Here is a 20,923-nt window from a genome sequence, read left to right as displayed (position 1 = left end):
CAGCCACTCATTTCTTTTGTATTTTATTAAATGAAATATGAAATATTCTAATTTTTCTCCTCACTGTCATGTGAAGAGAATTTTATTCTTCCCTAAATATGTGGAATTACAATTTTCGTAACATTTTGTGGTTCAGTCAAGTTGGTCCTTATCGTCAAATTTGTAAAAATTGAAATATTGTATAATTCAAACAATAAAAAAAGAAATAGTGAGTGAGGGACGTCATCAACTTTCTCATTTGCATGTCACTTAGTGGAGCATATAACTATTTTGTGAAAAAAAATTAAGCGAAACTTTAGAATGTCATAAATTTCTTATTTTACATCCAATTTGGATTAAATTTTCAGCGTAATGCTAGTTTAATTTTTCTCGTTTGATTCAAATCAACATTTTCTGGGATGTACTTGACCTTTAAGTGCGGGAGCGAAATACTGCGAGAGAAATTCTGCGGGGTTTTTTTTAAATGCAAAGTTCGGCCGATTAAATCGTTTATAACAAGGTTTACATACAAATTCATGCAATATTGTATAAATAATTTGATGATCAATATATATTTATATAGTATGTCATTATCTCCCCCTTCTCTCTCTCTCTTTCTCTGAAAAGTGTGTGTGTGGGGGGGTATATCCCCCACCCTCGGATGTACGTCAGTGGTGTTCTATTAATATCTTGGAAGTGAGAAAATTACCAAGGAAATCGTCTTTTAACACTATTTGAATCGAATAAATCTTTTTCTTTTTTTATAGATTTTTTTAGTTTAGAGCCTGCTTGGTCCACTCTTTTGTAATCTTTCAGAAACTGTTCATTATATCTCAATTTGCACCCTTTGATATATTATTCATTTAATCTCCCAATACATTTATTTTATTAATAGCTTTTTATCCTATCTGTTCAAATATAATAAATGAATAAAATTGAAATCCCATTCACGTTGTATATTTTTTTTTTAAAAATCGTTTGACGCAATAAGCTTAACTTCGCATTGAAAATCGGGCACGTCTTTATCTCACTAAGATTTTCGTCACGCTATTTTCAAACGACATGTGTTTTAATCGCAACCTTTTTCTCTTATTTACTCGAGTACGTGTGTATAACCTATTCGATGCCATGATATAAATGGAATTATTTTAAATTGACTCTGTTTAAGGTCGATTTAATCGGATTGTGTGAATTTTGACCGGAATCATATAGCATTAGTGGCCTTGGATTCATTTTTTCGGATCTGAATCATTTTTAAAATATTCATTACAAGCCTAATCATTCCAATTGTATGAATACGACTATTTTGAGCAGAGAAGATTTTACTTTCAATAATAACAATGATTTAGGGTATAGGCGGTCACATAATGTTCAAGGAGCTCCTATATTACCCTGGCAAAGCAAGTCTAGTCCGGTTGTTCTCACAGCGTTTCAAGGAATAAATTCCTTCAGGTATACCATTTACTTCACTTGGGTTGAGTGCAGCACATCGTGGATAGATTCCTTGCTGACAGAAATTGCGCCATGGCTGGGATTCAAATCCACGACCCTGTTTCAAAGTCAGAAGACTAATCCACTGAGCCACAACGCTCAACAAAATAAAGTCATAAAAAATACTCGAAATTTTTACGTGAAATATCAAACTGTGCATAAACATGAGTCGATGTCATATAAACTGAACAAAACAGAATTGAATAAAGAATCTGTCGAAACTGTATCACATCAATTTTTTGTAAGGTAGTGTATAAAATCTGCTTATATTTTTAAGGTTTTTAGTAGCCTGGACTGATTTCACAACATATCTCCGTTTTTTGTAGATTTCGGGGATCTCTTTTCAGTCCACGTTCTAGGCGTAATTGAAGATTTCGGGGCAAAATAAATGGATAACTAGTGTGTGATCAGAAGAGAGAGATGGGGGAGTGGGGCATTGCTTTACGCAGAAATTGTTGGGGGCAAGAGGCATAGAAATTATCAAAGATACTCGAAAGCGAGTTAGCAAAGATCGAGACCGAGCTAAACATGGGGGCGCTTTTGCGTTTTCTCAAGTGAAATTGAAGCACTTCGTGTACACTTATAGTCAATTTTGTGAAAATTTTCAATAAAAAATGTAAGTTTTAAAATTGATGGGTCAACTCGTAAAAGGGAAGGCAGCATTTATGCGCGTGTGTAGAAACGATTACATTTTGCCATCAAAAAATATCTCTCTTTTTCTTATTTGCACGCCCCCCACACACACATACATTTCTTTTTTCGTCTTTCTTTCCCTACATCCTTTTAATCTGTCATTCAAGATCGTGTCAAAGGACCTGTGTCAGTTTACATTTTCCATGTGCTCCGCCCATTGAGGAGGAACTAGTATAGATAATTCATCCAAGCTCCGCCTTCTCTGGGAACGTGCCCATCTTGAGTGTCTGCAATCCTTGATGCTATCAACAAGGGGCGAATCAAGGGCTTTGTGGGAGTGGGAACACATGGAAACTGAGCAGCGATTGCAAGATTTTGTAGACACGCAGAAAAAAAGAGATACAAGTTTACCACTCCACAAAGAGAAACTGCATCCAAATATATCCAGAAAGAAACCCCAAAATATTCTTACTTTCCAAATAAGCCCCCCCCCCCCCCCCCCCCCCCAAAAAAAAATAAATAAATAAGAAAAGTACACAAATGATAAAAGAGGATAACCTCTAATTAAGGAGAGGCACAATGCAACATTTTATGAACAATGTGGACCCTGAGCCCCCCCCCCCCGGCCCATGCTTGATAATCAACTACAACAAGAAAAGTAACCCTTATGTCTTTATTTGCTGCTTGGATTATATATTCCAATGAAATATCTAAATTAACATCATGTGACCAATTGGAGTGTTCCTGCACCCTCCCCTTTTCTATAACACACTAAAATTTCAGAAAAAAATAATAATTTCAAAAGGTGAGTACATGGTAATGGGTACCAACAAGACTTTGATCATTACATGTACTTTCCTAGTCTACAACTGTAGACCCACCATCTGCAGGGTGTGTATCACAGCTGATTCAAGGAGTCTGCATAGCAGACTAGGTCTACTGGAGCTGCAATGGCTCGCTTCGCTCGCCCTTCGCAAACCAGCTGCAGATCCCACTTCACAAGCCATTCAGAGTCTGCATAGCAGACAAGTACTTTCCTAACCTTTACGTTGGAAAAGTCTTTAAAAAAAAAAAATCAAAAACTAATTAAAATAATGAAACAATTTAGTTTTCATCAAGCTTTGAATAAGATACTCTTATATCAACACTCTCATACACAAATATACACACACATGGATCTACCGAGACAAAGAAACATATATATAGAGGGGGGGGGGGGAGAGACAACTTCATCTGCGAACACTGTAAGTATATCTATTAATACCCCTGACAACTGGAGTTTGAAGGCAAATCAGAGAAATAAATTGAAAGCCCCAAATGTGTGCTTTTAAGCCATTCATTTGCATTCAAACACAATTTTCATGCAGCAACTCCAAACCCTTACAGATCTTAACCAACCCCCCCCAAAAAAAAATCAATAAAAAAATTAAAATAATGTATCAATGTGTGAACGTCGAAAGTACACCAACAATTATGTCTAAAAAATGAGGATCATAGCCAAATGCTCAGATATACAGTGCGTCCCAGAATAAACGAAACCGAGATTTAACGATCATTTATCATAACTTAATCATAAACAGAATAGACAAATGACCTACCAATTTAAAGCTAAGAATCTCCTCTTTCATCTGATATTACTTAGGTTATTTCTTATTCACGCATGAGTGAGCAAACACAATTTGAAGAAAGGATACCAAAAACTCATTTGGCGGGGGGTATCTGGGTTTCAAAGAGAAAACCACATTTTTGAAAAGTTCAATATCTGCTCTTTAATTTGGTACCTCAATTACAGAAAATGGTCAAGAAATAAAAAAGTTCTGGTCATTTGAAATAAGGCTTGAATTTCCATAATTTCATGAGATAAACGTGTTTTCACCGTTTTCTTACAGAAGCTTCCGCATGGTGAACAAAAGATTTAATGCGTGGCTGATCGTCAACAAAACGGAGTGTCGAGTGAGTTTGAAAGCCAGCCTGGCGAACCTCTTCATTTTATGAAATTATTGAAATTCAAGCCTTATTTTAAATGAACAGAACTTTGTTATTTCTTGACCACTTTCTGTAATTTAGGTATCAAATTAAAGAGGAGATATTTAACTTTTCAAAAATGTGGTTTTCTTTTTGAAACCCAGATACCCCCCGCCAAATGAGTTTTTTATATCCTTCCTTCAAATTGTATTTGCTCACTCATGCGTGAATGAAAAATAATCTAAGTAATATCAGATGAAAGAGGAGATTCTAAGCTTTAAATTGGTAGGTCATTTGTCTATTTTATTTATGATTAAGTAATGATAAATGATCGCTAAATCTCGGTTTCGTTTTTTCTGGGACGCACTGTATAGAGCTTTTTTTATTGCAACTTTAGAATAATGATACATTTCAAAACTAAGAAAATTAACTGAACAAATAAATAAAACTTTAATAACAACTTACTTTACACTATATAAGCACCAATACTATTTGCGTATAAGCTGCCATCGTATACAATTTATGCTGCAAACTACTAAGCAATATTATTCATGATTAGTACTGTGAACATCGACATATGGTTAAGGAAGAATTCTATTTACATTTCTTATTATTGAGACAAGAGAAACATCCATGTGTATCTTTGTTTAGTTTCCACACAAAAATTATTAGATCTTTTCCAATTTCAATGACTTATAGAATAACAATTTGCATATATGTAATTGTAATTGGTAAAAGATTAATTTGCATGAATAGCTACCAGTCATTAAGCCATCAAACAACACCAATGATTAAGGAATTGATTTCCCAGGAAGTTACTGCTACCAAAACCAGGTTACTTCACATATGAAAAATAAAATCATGTATATTTGTACTACTGTAATAGGCCTGTATCACCAGACAACAGCTACAAATGTACAAATTCAGGTGAGCAATGATATTACATGTACATGTGCACTGAACTATCATTGATTTAAATCATGAGAAAAAAAAAATAATAAACACAAAAAACCTTTGAATTTATTTTTACCTGAGGGGTGTCTCTTTCCAATCATAATACATGTTACCTCATGATTTGTGTGATTGATAGCATTGAGAACAGAGATAAACTACAAGTGTGTTTACAGGAGAAACCAATCCTCAATGGGTTAAAACAAAACATTAACATCATAAACATCTCTATAGGAAACAATTCAAAACCTCTTCTTTAGTTATAAACTCCTTTAACCAACCTTCATTGTCCACTATAGGATTAATTAACATGTAATTATAAGAAGCAAAATATAAAAAAATATATAAGTTTCTTGAGTACATAATCATATCATATTGATAGGAAATTAGTATATTTTTTAGAAAAGAAATATTTACATGATGACCATTCATGATACATCGGAAGAATACAATGTAAAAAAGATGTACATAGAAAGTTGACATTTTAGATGTTATATTTGCATTTACTATACCAATGCCTGCAATCACTAAAGTATTGTCAACTATTTCCAAAATATTTTAGCAAGTATGCTTTAAATACAATAAAATGTACAATAAGATTTAAGTGTATGTAGAAGTTATGAAACACGATCTACAATTTTAATGAGATTGTATAAAAAGTTGAGATAACTTGATGACATTGTATCACCTAACTTTGATATCCCTCTAAATGATTATCACATCAACATTAAAGATAAATTCCAGTTTTGGTAACGATCTCAAAATGACTTTTGACAGAATCTGATATAATGACCACCCAAGTGTCTGTTTGTATGAATAAAAAATATGTGCCAAAGGATTCTGGAAGAAATTGTGTAATTGCTGAGAAATAAGCAAATTAGGCGCGGATTCAGTCACTTCCGTCGGGTCTTTATTCCAGCAATATTAATACACTGTCCCACGTGTGTCTATCTGTGTTGGTGATCTTTAGTGTGAAGATTTTAAGATTTCACAAAGTTCAGTTTATGTAATTGTACCAGAGGGATCAGATCTAGATCCTCGATTATATTCTGACAATTAAGCCTGGTTTTACAGACTTTCTCATGAAATCAGTGTTTACTGCAACTACTGGCATTTCTCTTTAAAGATATGATTTTATGTGCAGAAGTGCATGCTTTAAGCAGATCAATCGTCAATAACTAAACAAAACAATTTTGTGGAAGAAGGAAACTACCGGACCAGACTGCTAATGCAGTTTCAGCTAAGCTTCTGTTAAAAAGCACTGAAAATATTCCAACAGAAGTTATTATCACAGACCAATGGCATTCACATTATAGTATGTATGAACAAAGTTACAATATGCATTAAATGTAGTAGAAAAAACCATTGCCAATTCTGAAAAGATCTGTAAAACTTGCACTTATCTAAGAATACACCATAGAGTACTGAAGAGATGGCATCACTTTTGGAGTATTCCGGTCAGGGTTTTCCGGTCTTTGGTGTTATGTCTAGGTGGAGCATGCAAAAATTTACAGCCACAATTTGGTGAGGATGGGGTTGCATGAATACCTTATCAACCCAATCAGTATAGCCTGGCTTGGTTTCAAACAGTTATGAACCGTAACATCATCAGCCCAGCCATTAAATATTTGTTACACCATTCATATAACTGCTTTCACAATATATTGCTGAATTTTACAATTCAATATCTCTTGATATTCATTATCATAAGATCATTTTCAGTGTTTTGCTCTGTGAATTTTACTCTATTGATTTATATATCATTATATTCAGCCAGGACTAACCATTAAATAGTTTGAAATCAATCAAATATATGTATACATGTACTTGTCTGCCAAGTAAGACAAGCACATAGGCCCGAATTCACAAAGGTGGTTTTGAAAACCCACGGTTGAGTCCATGGTTTATGCAGATGTCCTTTATAAATGAGTCCACTGTTTGAAGAGTGGACTCATGAATAAAATAGCCTATCTAACCATGGTAACAGGCGTCAATTTGGCGAACTGTGAAAAATGCATGCATCAGCATTGGACATGTTTTATACACGCGCCCGATACGCGCTAAATTAAGTGTAATTTATACAGGAAATCTGCATAAACCATGGACTCAACCATGGGTTTTCAAAACCACCTTTGTGAATTTGGGCCATAGTGCTCGGCCTGTAATAGGTTCCTATGCTGAAGTGCTTATCTTTATTCATACAGTACAAGTTGCATTCTTTGACTCAATTCAACCCTAACCAGACCAGGCTTTTTGGGGTGTTATATGATCGGGGAGAATCCCTTCCCTTGAGATCTCGGCTGCCGATCACCGCGAAACTTGGCATGATAAGAGTGGGATGTAATCTGCGAAGCTGTATGGTTAATTTTTCAGAAATCATCAGCATAACTTTTAGCATAATTATGTTTCAAAGAGGCTCTGCAATAAATTTGGTTAAAAAAAAAAGAAAAACAAAATGTGTCGAAATACAAAGAAATACATAATTCATAAAACAATAAAATTCATAGCAAATTCATTTTCAAACCAGGATTTTTTTATTTGTATTTGTTTGCAATGGTATAAAGAATATTTACACAAAAATTAACATTCTATTTCTAAGAGCTTTTGTAGTGAATTAGAGCAAAAAGTATGATTTATGCATAAAATAGCATAATTAATTCATATTTTTAAGAAATCTTATTTTGGAAAAACTAACCATACAGATTTGCAGATTGTACATCCCACATGCCCATTTTCAGAGATCCGCAGCTGAGATCTCAGGGGGGGGGTTGATTGATCCCCCCCTGGTTTTAGGGTTAAAAGCACAAATTAGGCTCTGTGAACCCAATATATAGTTCTAGACCTTTTAGCCTGTATTCTGAAGTCGGGTTTTACTTAAACTCAGGTTTAAGTTGTGGTTTAAGTATGGACAGCCAATTGTTACATAATCACTAACAGTAGAGATATCATACTTCAGCTCATTCGGCTCTCAAATCATTCATAACTGTGTAGGAAGTATAAATAGATGATTGTCTTCACGTTCGATGAATCAGGAAAGAGCACAGTAGACATAAGAAACATACAACTTAATACAATTTTTGATACTTTTGGCTTCCCATACTTAAACCACAACTTTAAACCTGAGTTTAAGTTAACCCGACTTCAGAATACGGGCCTTTGAGTCTATATGTGACTGTGAGACAGATTGCCCGCTGTACCTTATTTCCTATAACCAAAATAATCCTATGTCCTCAAATCAAACATGTACAGTAGTCAGTACAAGAAAGACTTCTCAGTACTTTAGCATGGGCATGTCTACCTGTCTCTACAAAGTGCAGAAATACACTAGTCTAAAGTTACAACTGATTCTGATTTTTCATTGTAAAATCATCTGAAATGATGGAGGGGTTGAAGGTCAGCCTCACAATCTAACACCTGGCAGTGTGAATGGTGGCATATCACTACTGCTAGATGAGGCAAGCCTGATATGTAGTCAGGTCTTGATGGTGTTTAGTCTCAGAATCTAATACCTGGTGGTGTGAATGGTGATGTATCACTACTGCTAGGTGAGGCATGCCTGCTCCAAGGTGATGGAGGAGTAGTCACACTCTACAAACAATAGCAAGAAAAATCAAAACATACTAAACCTACCAAGCTTGAAAAAGAAAATTCATGAAAAGTGATAATTATAATACATGTTTTCTGTGATGACGATGATGATGATGATAAAATAATATTACAACTTGAAATTTGATGTGTCCAAAGGACTAAGATGCCCCCGCTTAACGTGATCAGAAATTCATTCTATATGATTAAACTTAATATCGTAAAGAAACCACTATAATTTACAACATTGAACCAATTTGCATATTTAATGAGCTGTGACCTTTGACCTGCAGACTCCAAATTCGAACTTAGCCTGTATTTTGGTGTCATCTACATACACACAAAATTTTTAAAAATCTATTCAATATTTTTCGAGTGCGGAAACCAAGTTGGGGACGGACGGACAGGGGCAACGCTTAATGCCCCCTTCGGACTTTGTCTGCGGGGGCATAAAAAATTGTAACATCACTAAAGGATTTCATGACAACTTTGAAGCACTTTATAAGTGATTTCTCACCACCAAGCATTATTAGCTACTGAAATCCTTGCATCTGATCGGTACAGATGCTTCATGACTTGCAATCCTGATTTCTTTGTACAAGAGAGTTTTCTCAATATTGTACCTTAGTTCATACAGACTTCTACTACATATTGTGCAAAAATTACCCCCTCACAGAATTTAAAAAGAATCTATTGAGTAATGCGTCCTAAAGCACATACACACTCACAGGCCAATGAGGCCATCCACAAAAAAATAAACCTTTGAACCAAAACAGAGGCAGAATCACCAAATTGAAACGTTAAAGGGTTAGAGATTATACACTTACATACCAAATTTCAAAGGAATCCACTGAGAAATGTGACCTACATGAAAATGTGCAAGCGCACAAGAGAACATGATACAAACAGTGACAGCAGCATAAATACTGCACATTATAAAGTTTAACCCCTGCATTCTGCTAAGAGGGATATAAAAGAAAGATGGATATCTTAATGGATATTAAGCCCTGATGCACACTCTGCGATTCACTGCAATTCGAATTTCAAAGTAATTGTATTTTGATATGGACATTCCAACCAATACAATTTAAGTGATCAGAGTTAAGGATTGTGGTAGGACTACTGAAAAATTCATTCTAGTTTGAGCCTCATTGTAGGAATAAAACCAAATTCAAAGCCAAATCATAATGATGTCATCATCTGCTGCAACTTGAAGCAGATTTGGGCTTTGCTATGACCATGGGGCTTGCCGCAAAGCAAAATTATGATTTTGTTGGTCCTAACATTATGCCAAACTATATTTTCTTCTTGGAACATTTAATGCAAAACATGATTTATTAAACAATCGTGTCGTATCGGATCACATAGTATGCACTGGGGCTTTATAAAAAAAGAGCATTGGCTGTGGAAAGTAACTCACCCTGAATTTCCTCTTGAGAGCCCTGGTCATTATAGGAGTAAGCCCTACCCCACTCTCAGTCGGTTTCATGCGGAACGGAGTGCCACCTGGACTTCTCGGCAAACCAACTCTCTTCAAAGACATCCTGAAGTCCACTGCCTCTAATGATAACCTGTTATGAAACAAGATACGATAACAAGAACTTTCAAAGAGTATGTCATCAATACAATGTGTCACTGATGTGGCAGTGATACCTCTCTAGAATATCATCTTTCCCTCATATGAACATTCATGAATATTAAAATGATTTGTTAATGAATTCTCACGTTATAATTCAATATGAAAAAAAGTCATATGTCCCACCTTTTTTCTTCCAGTTAGAGTGCAAACGGTTGATTTGAAATGAACTATAATGATAACATCAACAGTAACAACATAACACATACAGGATTACACTTGAAGGGAAAATGTAAGCCATACAGTGCATTAGCCACATCTCCATATCTTCCTTCTAATGTCCACCTTTGTCTTGTTTTATTTTCCCCTTTTACCTTTGTGCCTCATATTCTTCCATCTTCCCTCTCCTCGGCATGTTGTCCATTAGGGGGTTATTTACTTGTAAAGACAACTTCAGCCACAATCAAAATGTTTTTCAAGGAATAACAAGTGTCTTTTTCCAGCAGGTTTTGTATCAGCTCTTTAAAATTTGTTCTCTGTTTAGCAGGAAAGTAGTCAATGATGTATAAACTTTGTTACAATAAATAAGAAAACTCACCTTTTCCTCAGATTCATGGGAGATGTGATTTGAGGGGACTGAGTTGAAGACTTGAAAGATTTTTTGAGTTGCACAGCTTGAAGATCAGATAACGTTACAAGAGGCCCACTGCCAGATGAGGATTTAGACCTCTGTCAAGGAGAAAAATATCAGGGCCTAAGTTCAGAGAAGTTGTTGTCTATTAAGAGTTACAAATCTGGACAAATCATTGGACACTTTTTGTACATGTGTTATCATTCAAATGATTTGGTTCATTTTTACAGCAAAGCACCGGTTCTTAGGTGCAGTATATGCGTCCTCTCACAATCATTCTGAGATGGTTTCCTGCATTTTTTTTCATATTCGCAAGCAGTACCAAACTTGAATATTCTCTCACCTTAATTGTCCTATCCACTTTTTTTAGTTTCACTCCTTTGATGTCATCCAAGGAAATAGCAGGATTTTTATTCGCTTCCTGTGATGGGAAAAACAAGAATGTAAAAGGGTTAGCAGGCAATATCAGTACCGGTAAGTATAAAAAAAATATAATACTGTGCTGTGCAATACCGTTACAAGACTCATGCAATGGCTCATTAAGAGATGGCACAGTAAAGCTGTACAACAAAAACTTGGCATGTTAATAATAATTGGCACAAACTAAAGACATGATAACACCATTGTCAAACATGAGATTATCAATGCCACTTTGGCCATCTATAAAGACTATAAAGAAGTGTTTAATGCATGTTTATTATATTGTTATGTTTAAAGTGAGGCAATTTTAGAACACTATAAAAAATATTTCTGAGAATTGTCATATCATATCTACAACAGGTTCCATCTTATGCTCCTGCGACAATTGCTCTGCTCTAAAGTAATTAATTTACAAACTTCAACCCTGGGTTAAACACTATAGCCTAGCCTAAACCTAACATAAAACCCTACATCTTAGACAAAATTAGGCCCAGAGCAGTTGTCGCACGAGCAAATGTTGTGTCATCCTAAAAAAGGCGTCCTCTTCTATATGTTGTGGAGTATCAAATTACCTTATTTTCATTGCTGGTGCTTTTCTTTCTCTTGGGTAGGTCCTTTCTCCAGTCTTTAGGAGGAACAACTGCTGGTGGAGGGGGAGGGGGAGGAGGGGGCATAAGTGTTGCTGGTGGGGGTGGTGGTGGCAGTGGTAGTGGCAGCGGTACACTTGGTAGAGTTGAAGAGCCTGGTGGCAGTGTGCTAGTAGAAGGTTGGTAGACTGCCCCTAGGATAGGGTTGGTTGCTGTAGGGCTGTGCAATGGACAGCAACAATGGGAGCAACTTGAAGCAGCAGATGTGTTTTCCGCTAATTTCTGAGAGATAGATGTTATCGATATTAAGCAAATAATCACTCTGTGGTATGAGAAAAACAGGTCTCTCTGCATTAACCCTAAAAAGACTGGGCTATTTTGGAGGCTAGAAAAACTGGGGGGGCCTTTTGGGCCCCCCCCCCTAAGATCTCAGCCGTTGGTCGTCCGATCACAACCAAATTTGGCACACACATCCTTTGTCATGTCCTCTAAAAGAAAACATAGTCAAAATACTGATATTCATTGTATTTTTTAATATATGCATAATTAATTATGTGAATATGCAAATTTTTATCAAAAAATTGAATTTTTCATATTTTGGTACTTATTGCGGTCCATAAATTCCTGTTTCAAGGTTTTCAGCTGTAAGAAGAGGTTGTTTATCATGGAATTGTGTTGTTTCATGCTTGAATTATTAGATATGCTTATGCAAATTAGTAATTACTAAATATGCAAATAAGTACTCCGCATGCGTTATGTAGAGAAATACAATAACTGGCATGTTTTATTGCATTACACTCTCTTGCAATGAGACAAAGCAATCTTGGAAGATACACAAGTGATGTGTTACATGTACACTAGCTGGTGAAAACAAAGCATAGGAGATATCACATAATTTATGCAAATTATATTCATAATTATGCGAATATGCAAATTTTTATCAAAAAAATTGAATTTTTCATATTTTGGTACCTATTGCGGTCCATAAATTCCTGTTTGCAAATTCTTGAGTATTCTAGATATATTTTGGGTTTGTGTAATATATAACTTATTCAATATCAATTATAGCATAATCAACTAAAGTGTGACATTACTTGTCTATTCAGTGTTTCCTGCACCCAAGAATATAGTTGTGCAAGCGATTCTGGTATTTTGCACTACTTTTCTTATGTTTTTCTTTGATTTTAATTTCTTATGTATTTCTTTATTTTGCATTTCTTATGTATTTCTTTATTTTTTATGCAATGTTTTTCATTATTTTCATATCCTAGAACTGCTACTTGAATTCACAAGTGACATAATATAGAAAGAAACAAATAAAAATGTAGTTAGAAAACAGTGTGTATAACATTCGTTCAAAAACCATACACTTTACACACAAACGAATACAAATTTCAATTTCTTACGTGACATGTGATACGAAAATGTTACGTAACTCCGCAACCGCGGCATTGGGGTATACAAATTTGGTATCAAAAGTTGCGCAAAACTCAAGAGAAAAAAGTCATGAAATGGCGGCGCGAACGCTTCGTGCGCAAAAAAGTTATCGCGATTTATGTACAGGGGTGGGCCTAAAAGGCCCCCCCAGTCTTTTTAGGGTTAAGGCCACTGCACACCTTACGATTAGTCTGCAACCCAATTTTGGAATGAAATGTAGTAGAATTTGATGCTAATATAGAGACATGGAATATCTTATTCTGTAATTTTTTAAATTATCATATGAATACCTGTTTAAATTTGTGACTATGATATCATCCTTATTAGAATAAAAAAGAATTTGATATAAAGACGTAGTGACATCATAGCAATCATACGATTGGCTACAATTTGAAAGTAATCTGCTCCGAATTTAATCCGAAAGAAAGGCATCAAAAATTGCTATAATGGTTTTCTTTCAGTTAATTGGAACCTCAAACAAAAAGTAACTGTTCATTCACATTTTCAGATAATGAGCAAATTGGAATTTGTTCCAAAATCGGATCATGGACAAGTCGAAAGGTGTGCAGTGGCCTTTACACTTGTAATAATTACAATAATATACGGTACCAGTATGATCAAAAGGAGAAATAAACAAAGTCAATCAAAATTTGAAACTTCCTTGCAAACAAAATTTATACTCACTCCCAGACAATAGTTTAAATCTTTAAAATAAAGGTAAATATTTGAGAAAAAAGTAAAAACGTTAATGAAATATTTCATACTGGCTTCTATTTTGGTTAAATGCTCTTACCTTTGATTCCATCTCTTCTCTGATTCTCTGAAGTTGTTCTTGAAGGAGAATGATCTGTTCTTGAGTGGCATAAAGCTCCCTACGGTAGACACGAGATGGAAACACTACATCTTTGGCAAACTCCAGGCTCTACAGAATTTGGAGAGATGGTATAAAATTGTAAGAACGAGAGATTATGAGCTCTCACATTCTTCCACAATATTTAAATGAAGGAACAAAATAATCAATTTCAATGACACGAATTGTTCTTCAAATACCATTGAAATCATATTTCAAAATACAGCTGAAGAGGTTAGGCTAACCATTTGTGTGCAGTAGTGTGCATGTTTCAGTTTCTAGTGCACATGAACCCCCCCCCCCCCCACACACACACACAATAAAAACTTAGTAAGTAAAATCCCAACTAAAATAGGGTATTTCATTCTCATTACACATACTGTATACTTGGTAAAGTCTCAATTTAATTCATCAAATAACACAGCATTACAAATCTTATACCTTTTTAAACATGCTTATAAAAGGAAACTATAATACACTTAAAAGGCCCTCAAGAAAATTACCAAAAGAGGAATGTTTCCTCTAAAATGATATTGCCATGGAAATTAAACACCAGGGGAGCGTTTCATGAAAGGACTTGTCAGACGTTTTATCCGACAAGTCCCATTTTATCCGACAGTTACTATAGTAACAGTGCCTCTCAGCCAATCAGAATCAAGGAAAGATGTCAGATATGAAAACTTGTCAGACAGAAATGTTGATGAAATGGTCCCCTGGGCACACTATGCAACATGACTGCACCAAGATCCGATTGCAACGAAATAAGAGTGGGCCCCAACCTACAATGCGCTGCAACTGCGACCCGCTTTCTTGCAGTAGGATTGCAGAACGAATCTCATACATTTGACACGTCGAATATTTCTGCGATTTTGCTTATTTCAATGAATCAGATTTGTCCTAAACGATGGCATCATGGCCAATTTGCTGAGCTGCTGCAGGGCAGACAACAAATACTCAAAAGAAGAGGTGCCTTGAGAAGCAGCGCACTGCAAAGCCGTTGCAAACGTGAGCACCGACTTGCGATGTGATTAGACTGACATGCGTTTGGCACCTTTACAACCAATCAGATCCTAGTGCAATTGCATCACAATGTGTGCACGGGGCTTTAGATGGCAATTGGGAAAAGAAAAAAAAGTATGCATATCTCTCTTAGACTCACCAAACCATATACATCTTATTACGAGTGTTTACAATTAACTACACCGTACCTCATTTACTTTTGTTTTCCACCAATTACAGACATGATAGAGAGTAGTTGGCAGCTTGGTTAGACTTATTTCTCCAGCCACTGCAAGCCAAGAACTTGCATCCATGAATGGAATCATACTGCCTGAAGATGATGATGAGCGATCTAATTCCTGGATGTGATCACCAAGACTATAATCAAGTAACCTGTGTAAGAGATAAAGTAGTGATTAGTCCATGTTTCCCCCTCTTTGTGTATATTTAACAAGTGTCAAAATGATCATCAATGTTTGGTAAAGATTTGAAATTACAAAAGAAGTTTCCAACCCCCTCCCTTATATACCTTTCTACCCCCACACTGAAGGTCATTGTCACCTTTGAAAAAAGAAATGTCCTCAACTTACCCCATCTGTGTGGTAAGTTGAGCCACAAAAACTATGTACAAATCGTATGGGGGAAGAACCCGCATGAGACAGCTGCATAAACATCAAAATACTCTACTATGTCAATAATGAAGCTCAGAGCCCAAGAATTATTCTTACATTTGAGAGACATCAAATTCCATTCTTGAGGCATCAGTCTGTTCATGAAGTCCTGGAAGGGTCACTGTTGATGTTGACAGACTTTTGGACGGTTCCCTTACTTTCCTCCGATTGCCTCTTCTCTTACGATGTGAAGAATATGACAAGAAATTCACTTTATTGCTGCGGTGCTTCATCTGCACAAAAAGGAGTAATTATAAAAGGGGTAAGATGGCAGGTGCAAGTCAATGTAAAATGGTATAAAAGCAGGATTGTAAGAAAACAACTAGGGTGTTTTTAATTCTTGTATTGATTTTTAAAAAAATCAAGAAATTTTTTTTTTTATATATAATTTAAACTTATAATAATGTACAATTAGGCTCTTGATTACACTACTGGGTGTACATTGATGACTACACAATATTCACTGAATTTCCAACAAAAAAGTCAAATAAAAAAAATTGGCACATGTAATATGGGGCCGGCTACTGGGGGAGGGGGGACTCACATAAATTGGTGGTATGGGGATGTGCCGCTTCAATGACCCCCTTTTTCAGACTTCAGGCTGCTCACAAAACCTCATTACGTAACATCTATATTGTCCAGCGCAAGCACGTACAGCATACATCATATACCGTGATCCTGTTCTTTAGACCATTTTTCACACCGCCCGGTATATTTTTAGTTCCCAAGATCCTGCATTTCACTCTTGTAGTCAGTTCTGACCTTACGCTTAGTTAGACCCCCATTTCAGAGTTTCGTGAGTGAGCCACATCCCCATCAAAATAAAAATTGAGTGCCTAAATTAGGCCTAAATCTTCTTCTTCTTTGAGTTTGATCTGGAAACAGTACAGTCCACCGTCTGGTGTATTGTCGTACAAATAAATGGAAAACTTGGTTTTTGTGGATGCTGGCCAAAAAGGCCCAAAGAATTATCAAAAAAAGCAAACTTGTTTCATGAAATAAGGATAATTTTAAGTTTTGCTATTTAAATTAATGATCTACATGATCCTATGACTTTGTCAATTAGAATCAAGAGTTGAGAATAGATTCTAAAATTTCTAGTCTTTTCTAGATGCTACCATTATTACCAAGGAAGGACCTACAATACATGTATGCTTTTGATACTTGCTGCACCGAGCTGACGGCATTGCCACTCTGCACTCATTCACTGCCATTGTCACCGCGTTCGCGTAGCATAAATAAATAAATTAGGGAGCTCCATCGCACGGGGAGCTCCGTGCCCTGACTGCCTCGCCCTCGGGCTTGGATCATTATGATTGGTGTGCAGAGGCAGCAAGAGGCAGAGCGCAGTTGAGCTGAGAGTACTAGTTCAGTTCAGGCTAATCAGAGTGATACGACAGCAAAAAAACAGTGAGAAATGTCCCTAAATATATACTTCCAGATGCAATATCATAAAAAGTATTCATATTAATTATGTAAAAACTGTCATGTGAGAAAATTCCTTACCGTCAATCAAGCTTTCATCGTCTGCGTTTGTAATGACCGCTCTCTCAGCTGATCAAAAATGACGTCAAATGCAATTGACCAATGAAAATCTCTACACTTGCGAAACAGCGGACTTTAAAAATCAGTAACCACACCCACATGCACAGAAATGTCTGCATTTGTATGATCTAGTAATGGAATCTGGAATAATGGCATGCCCATTTATATTTATTTAAGGGGATTTATCAAAAAGTAAAGAGAGGCTTTAATTAAACGGGGGGGGGGGTGGCAGTCAAATGTATTGCTGTAAACACGCGTGGCCAAATTATTTCCAAACACCCCCAAAACCGACGAGTTTTTCTCTGTGTGCAAAATAACCCCCTAAACAAGTTTTCGCGGGCTTTATTTACACATTTTTGCCCCTAAACAAGTTGTCGCCAGAACCTCGGGGAAAAAGCTTTGGGAAAAATACCCTAAATACATTTGGTTAGTCTTAAAAAAAAAAGCTTTGGAAGCTTTGGAAAAAACATACCCTAAATACGTTTGATCCTGTAATTCATTGAAAAGTTTTTCAAATCTGCCCCCTTTTTTGAAAATCGTTTTTTTTTATACCCTTAACGAGTGCACGCGCGGCAGCAATATATTTGAATCCCCCCCCCCCCCCCCGGAATTAAACTTGCACTCGTAGGCATGACAAATAATAAGGCGATATGTGCGAAAATCCATTATAGGCTTTCAACTTTATATTTAGGCCTATAAAGGGGCCTAAAGATATGTGCGTAAAATGATGGTATAGCAATTTCCCGGACGCCTAATCATAGGCGGATCCAGGTGGATCCGAGGGGCCTGGGACCCCTTTTAATTGGCGGAGCAAAAAAAAAGGTGGGAAGAGAGGAGAAAAACGAAGAGGAAGAAAGACGAGTGCCTAAAATAAGAGTGAGGAGAAGAATTTGAAAATAAAACGAATCTTTCATGCCACTGTATAAAATTTTCGCTCGCGCTTCGCGCTCGCATTGCCTTTTAGGTGATTTACTGATATCTTGTTCAATATATGGAGCTTGAATATCCAGTTTGGAAGTCGCTATACATAACATATTTCACCTCGGAAATCGAACTTTCAATATTTTGTGTGATTTACAAATTTATTTTTAAAAAGTGCTCTGTAAAAAATGTCAGTTTATGGTCTGAATATTTACGATTTTGTATTCATCAGGTACCTAATATTTTGTGTATTCCATAAAGTTTACAAGTATCCCTTTACATGTCTGATTGTCAAAACGTATCAGCTATATATAGCTAGGCCTATATTTAAACCATCCAGTTTCAGATCACAATATCAAAAATTTGTTCGCGCTTTTTGCTGATGTTGGAAGATCCCCTATTACTCATCCTTTTCATGATTTACAAAACATGAATAGAGTGGCCCATTTTTATATAGGTCTAATTTTACATTTCGAATTTTTACACTCATGCATGCTTCGCGCTTGAATCAATTGGTTAAGGAGAAATTCACTCCAACAAAAAGTTGATTTGAATAAAAAGAAAAATCTAACAAGCATAACATTGAAAATTTCATCAAAATCAGATGTAAAATAAGTTATAACATTCTAAAGCTTCGCTTAATTTCCCAAAACAGTTATATGCACATCCTGGCTGGTATGCAAATGAGGAGACTATATGATATAATATATTTATTATATGAAATATTGTAATTTCTCCTCATTGTCAAGTGATACAACGATTAATTTCTCCATGAACATGTGCAATTTGCATTGTCTAATATTATATGGTTCAGTCAAGTTGGTCCTTATTGTCAAATCTATTTTAAAAAAAAGAAATATTGTATAATTCAAACAATAAAAAACAAAAGAAATAGTGAGTGGTGGACATCATCGTCTTACTCTCCTAATTGTGCATATGCACTGTTTTGTATAAAAACAAGCGAAACTTTAAAATGTCATGACTTTCTTAGTTTACATCCGATTTTGATGAAATTTTCAGCACTATGCTAGTTCTTCTCGCGCTCAGTGCGCTCGCATTATAAGATTCCAAATTACTAATCCTTTTCTTGATTTACAAAACATGAATATAGTGTCGTTCAGTAGGACTAAATCTCGAAATTTTCCGCATCAGTGGTTTAATTAGTTATACCTATTCTGTTAAAGTTATCAAAAGTGCTTAGAATTTCCATTTCTTTCATTCCTTTAGGTGAACATGTTAAAAAAATCAGCTCGCGCTTCGCGCTAGCATTATTTGATTGTTGTAATATGTAACGTCTTCATGGCTAACTACGAGTAGTCTTTAACATACCTTTTCCATCAGTTCATTTCTGCTCGCGCTTCCCGTTCGTAGTATATCATTTAGTTGCATAGACATCTTTTCAGGATAAAAACATTGCCCAGAATGTTCACATTGAGGAAAAATATATATAATTTCCACACACAAAATTGGCTCGCGCTTCGCGCTCGCATCGTTTAATGCTAAGACGTGACTATTAGGACTACCCCTTCAAAGAAACAAACAAAAATCACATACAACCGGCCGATCGGGGAAAATATGGCTGTAACCGGGGACTGAAACAAAATTCCGCCCGGCCCCTATTGTCGAAGGCTGGATCGCCCCTGCTAATGGTAAACTAATTATTAATGCTTATATACATACAAAAATGAAATGGTCACATCTTCAAAGAGCATAGAGAGAAGAGAAAACGGGGGACGACAATCACGACGGGCGTAAATCCTTCCGGGGGGGATATCCCTCGCCATACTCGAGGGGGTGGCATATACAATTACCTCCATCACAATTTAAAAAAAGAAACGGTATTTTTTTAATCATCAAGGCCCGTTTTCTGAAGTCAGGTTTAACTAGACCATTCTAACTCTGTGCTTAAATATGGGAAGCCAAAAGTGTCAACATTTTTATTAAGTTGTATGTGTCTTATGTTTACTGGTGAAGACAATCATCTATTTTTACCTCCTAGGCAATTATGAATGATTTGAGAGCCAGATGAGCTGAAATATGATATCTCTATACTGTTATTGATTTTTATAAAAGTTGGCTATCTATAAACCACAACTTTAAACCTGAGTTTAAGTTAAACCCAACTTCAGAATACACGGGCCCAAATGTTTATGCGTGAAATTTGTGAAAAGGAATATGAAGTGTGTGTATTTGATTTTGTCAGACGTGTATCAATCAGATATGATTATTTACGTCTGGACCGACCTTTAACGTCACCATCCGAAAGACGTGACCAGGGCTCGAACCTCGAACCTCTGCATCAATTTGTAACTTCCCCACAGCTTGGATTACAGGCGCACGCCACAACGCCCAGAAGTGATTACATGAGCAACCTCTTACCGTTAATGCAGATCTGTTGCATCATGGTTGATTCAAATGAGTTTCATTCAAATCAAAACATCCTCTCAGTACATGGGGTTGTGGAGCGGAACAATGTACAATAATATGACATTGATCGAATTAGTGCCGTTATCTAGGACAGCAAATATTTGCCGTAACTTTACAAATGATTTTTAAAGGAGGGTTATCGCATAAGTCAACATATTATTTAAAAAAAATAATGAAAATTTGTATCGAATTTTGAATGCTGAATATCATCCCCTATATAGGGCCTAGTTTTGACAATTATTTAAAAATCTTTCC

The 20,923-nt window shown here is 35.9% G+C and overlaps 1 protein-coding gene across 1 annotated transcript; it reads right to left on the bottom strand.

The window, feature by feature from the left end:
• Positions 1-8,182: 8,182 nt before the first annotated feature.
• Positions 8,183-17,390, bottom strand: LOC121408690 (proline-rich protein 11-like). The gene is made up of 9 exons (XM_041600235.1): positions 17,282-17,390; positions 15,833-16,008; positions 15,314-15,497; positions 14,049-14,177; positions 11,804-12,100; positions 11,155-11,232; positions 10,779-10,909; positions 10,025-10,175; positions 8,183-8,607 (listed from the first exon to the last, which is right to left on the bottom strand). Exons 2-9 carry the CDS (start codon positions 16,006-16,008, stop codon positions 8,515-8,517), a joined length of 1,239 nt encoding a protein of 412 aa, XP_041456169.1. The 5' UTR covers positions 17,282-17,390; the 3' UTR covers positions 8,183-8,514.
• Between the last annotated feature and the right edge of the window lie 3,533 nt (positions 17,391-20,923).

The sequence above is a fragment of the Lytechinus variegatus genome, chromosome 2 (assembly GCF_018143015.1).
Source record: "Lytechinus variegatus isolate NC3 chromosome 2, Lvar_3.0, whole genome shotgun sequence".
Taxonomy (NCBI): domain Eukaryota; kingdom Metazoa; phylum Echinodermata; class Echinoidea; order Temnopleuroida; family Toxopneustidae; genus Lytechinus; species Lytechinus variegatus.
Note: the sequence above shows the minus strand (reverse complement) of the source record. Positions and strands in the feature narration are given on the sequence as shown.

Excerpts from the sequence above, each read along its gene's own strand:
- LOC121408690 (XM_041600235.1), bottom strand. The coding sequence starts at position 16,008 with ATGAAGCACCGCAGCAATAAAGTGAATTTCTTGTCATATTCTTCACAT. Across the intron at positions 10,176-10,778 it reads CCCATGAATCTGAGGAAAAG|GTTATCATTAGAGGCAGTGG; the intron begins GTGAGTTTTCTT and ends GTTTCATAACAG. Across the intron at positions 8,608-10,024 it reads CTCTCAAGAGGAAATTCAGG|AGTGTGACTACTCCTCCATC; the intron begins GTGAGTTACTTT and ends TATTGTTTGTAG.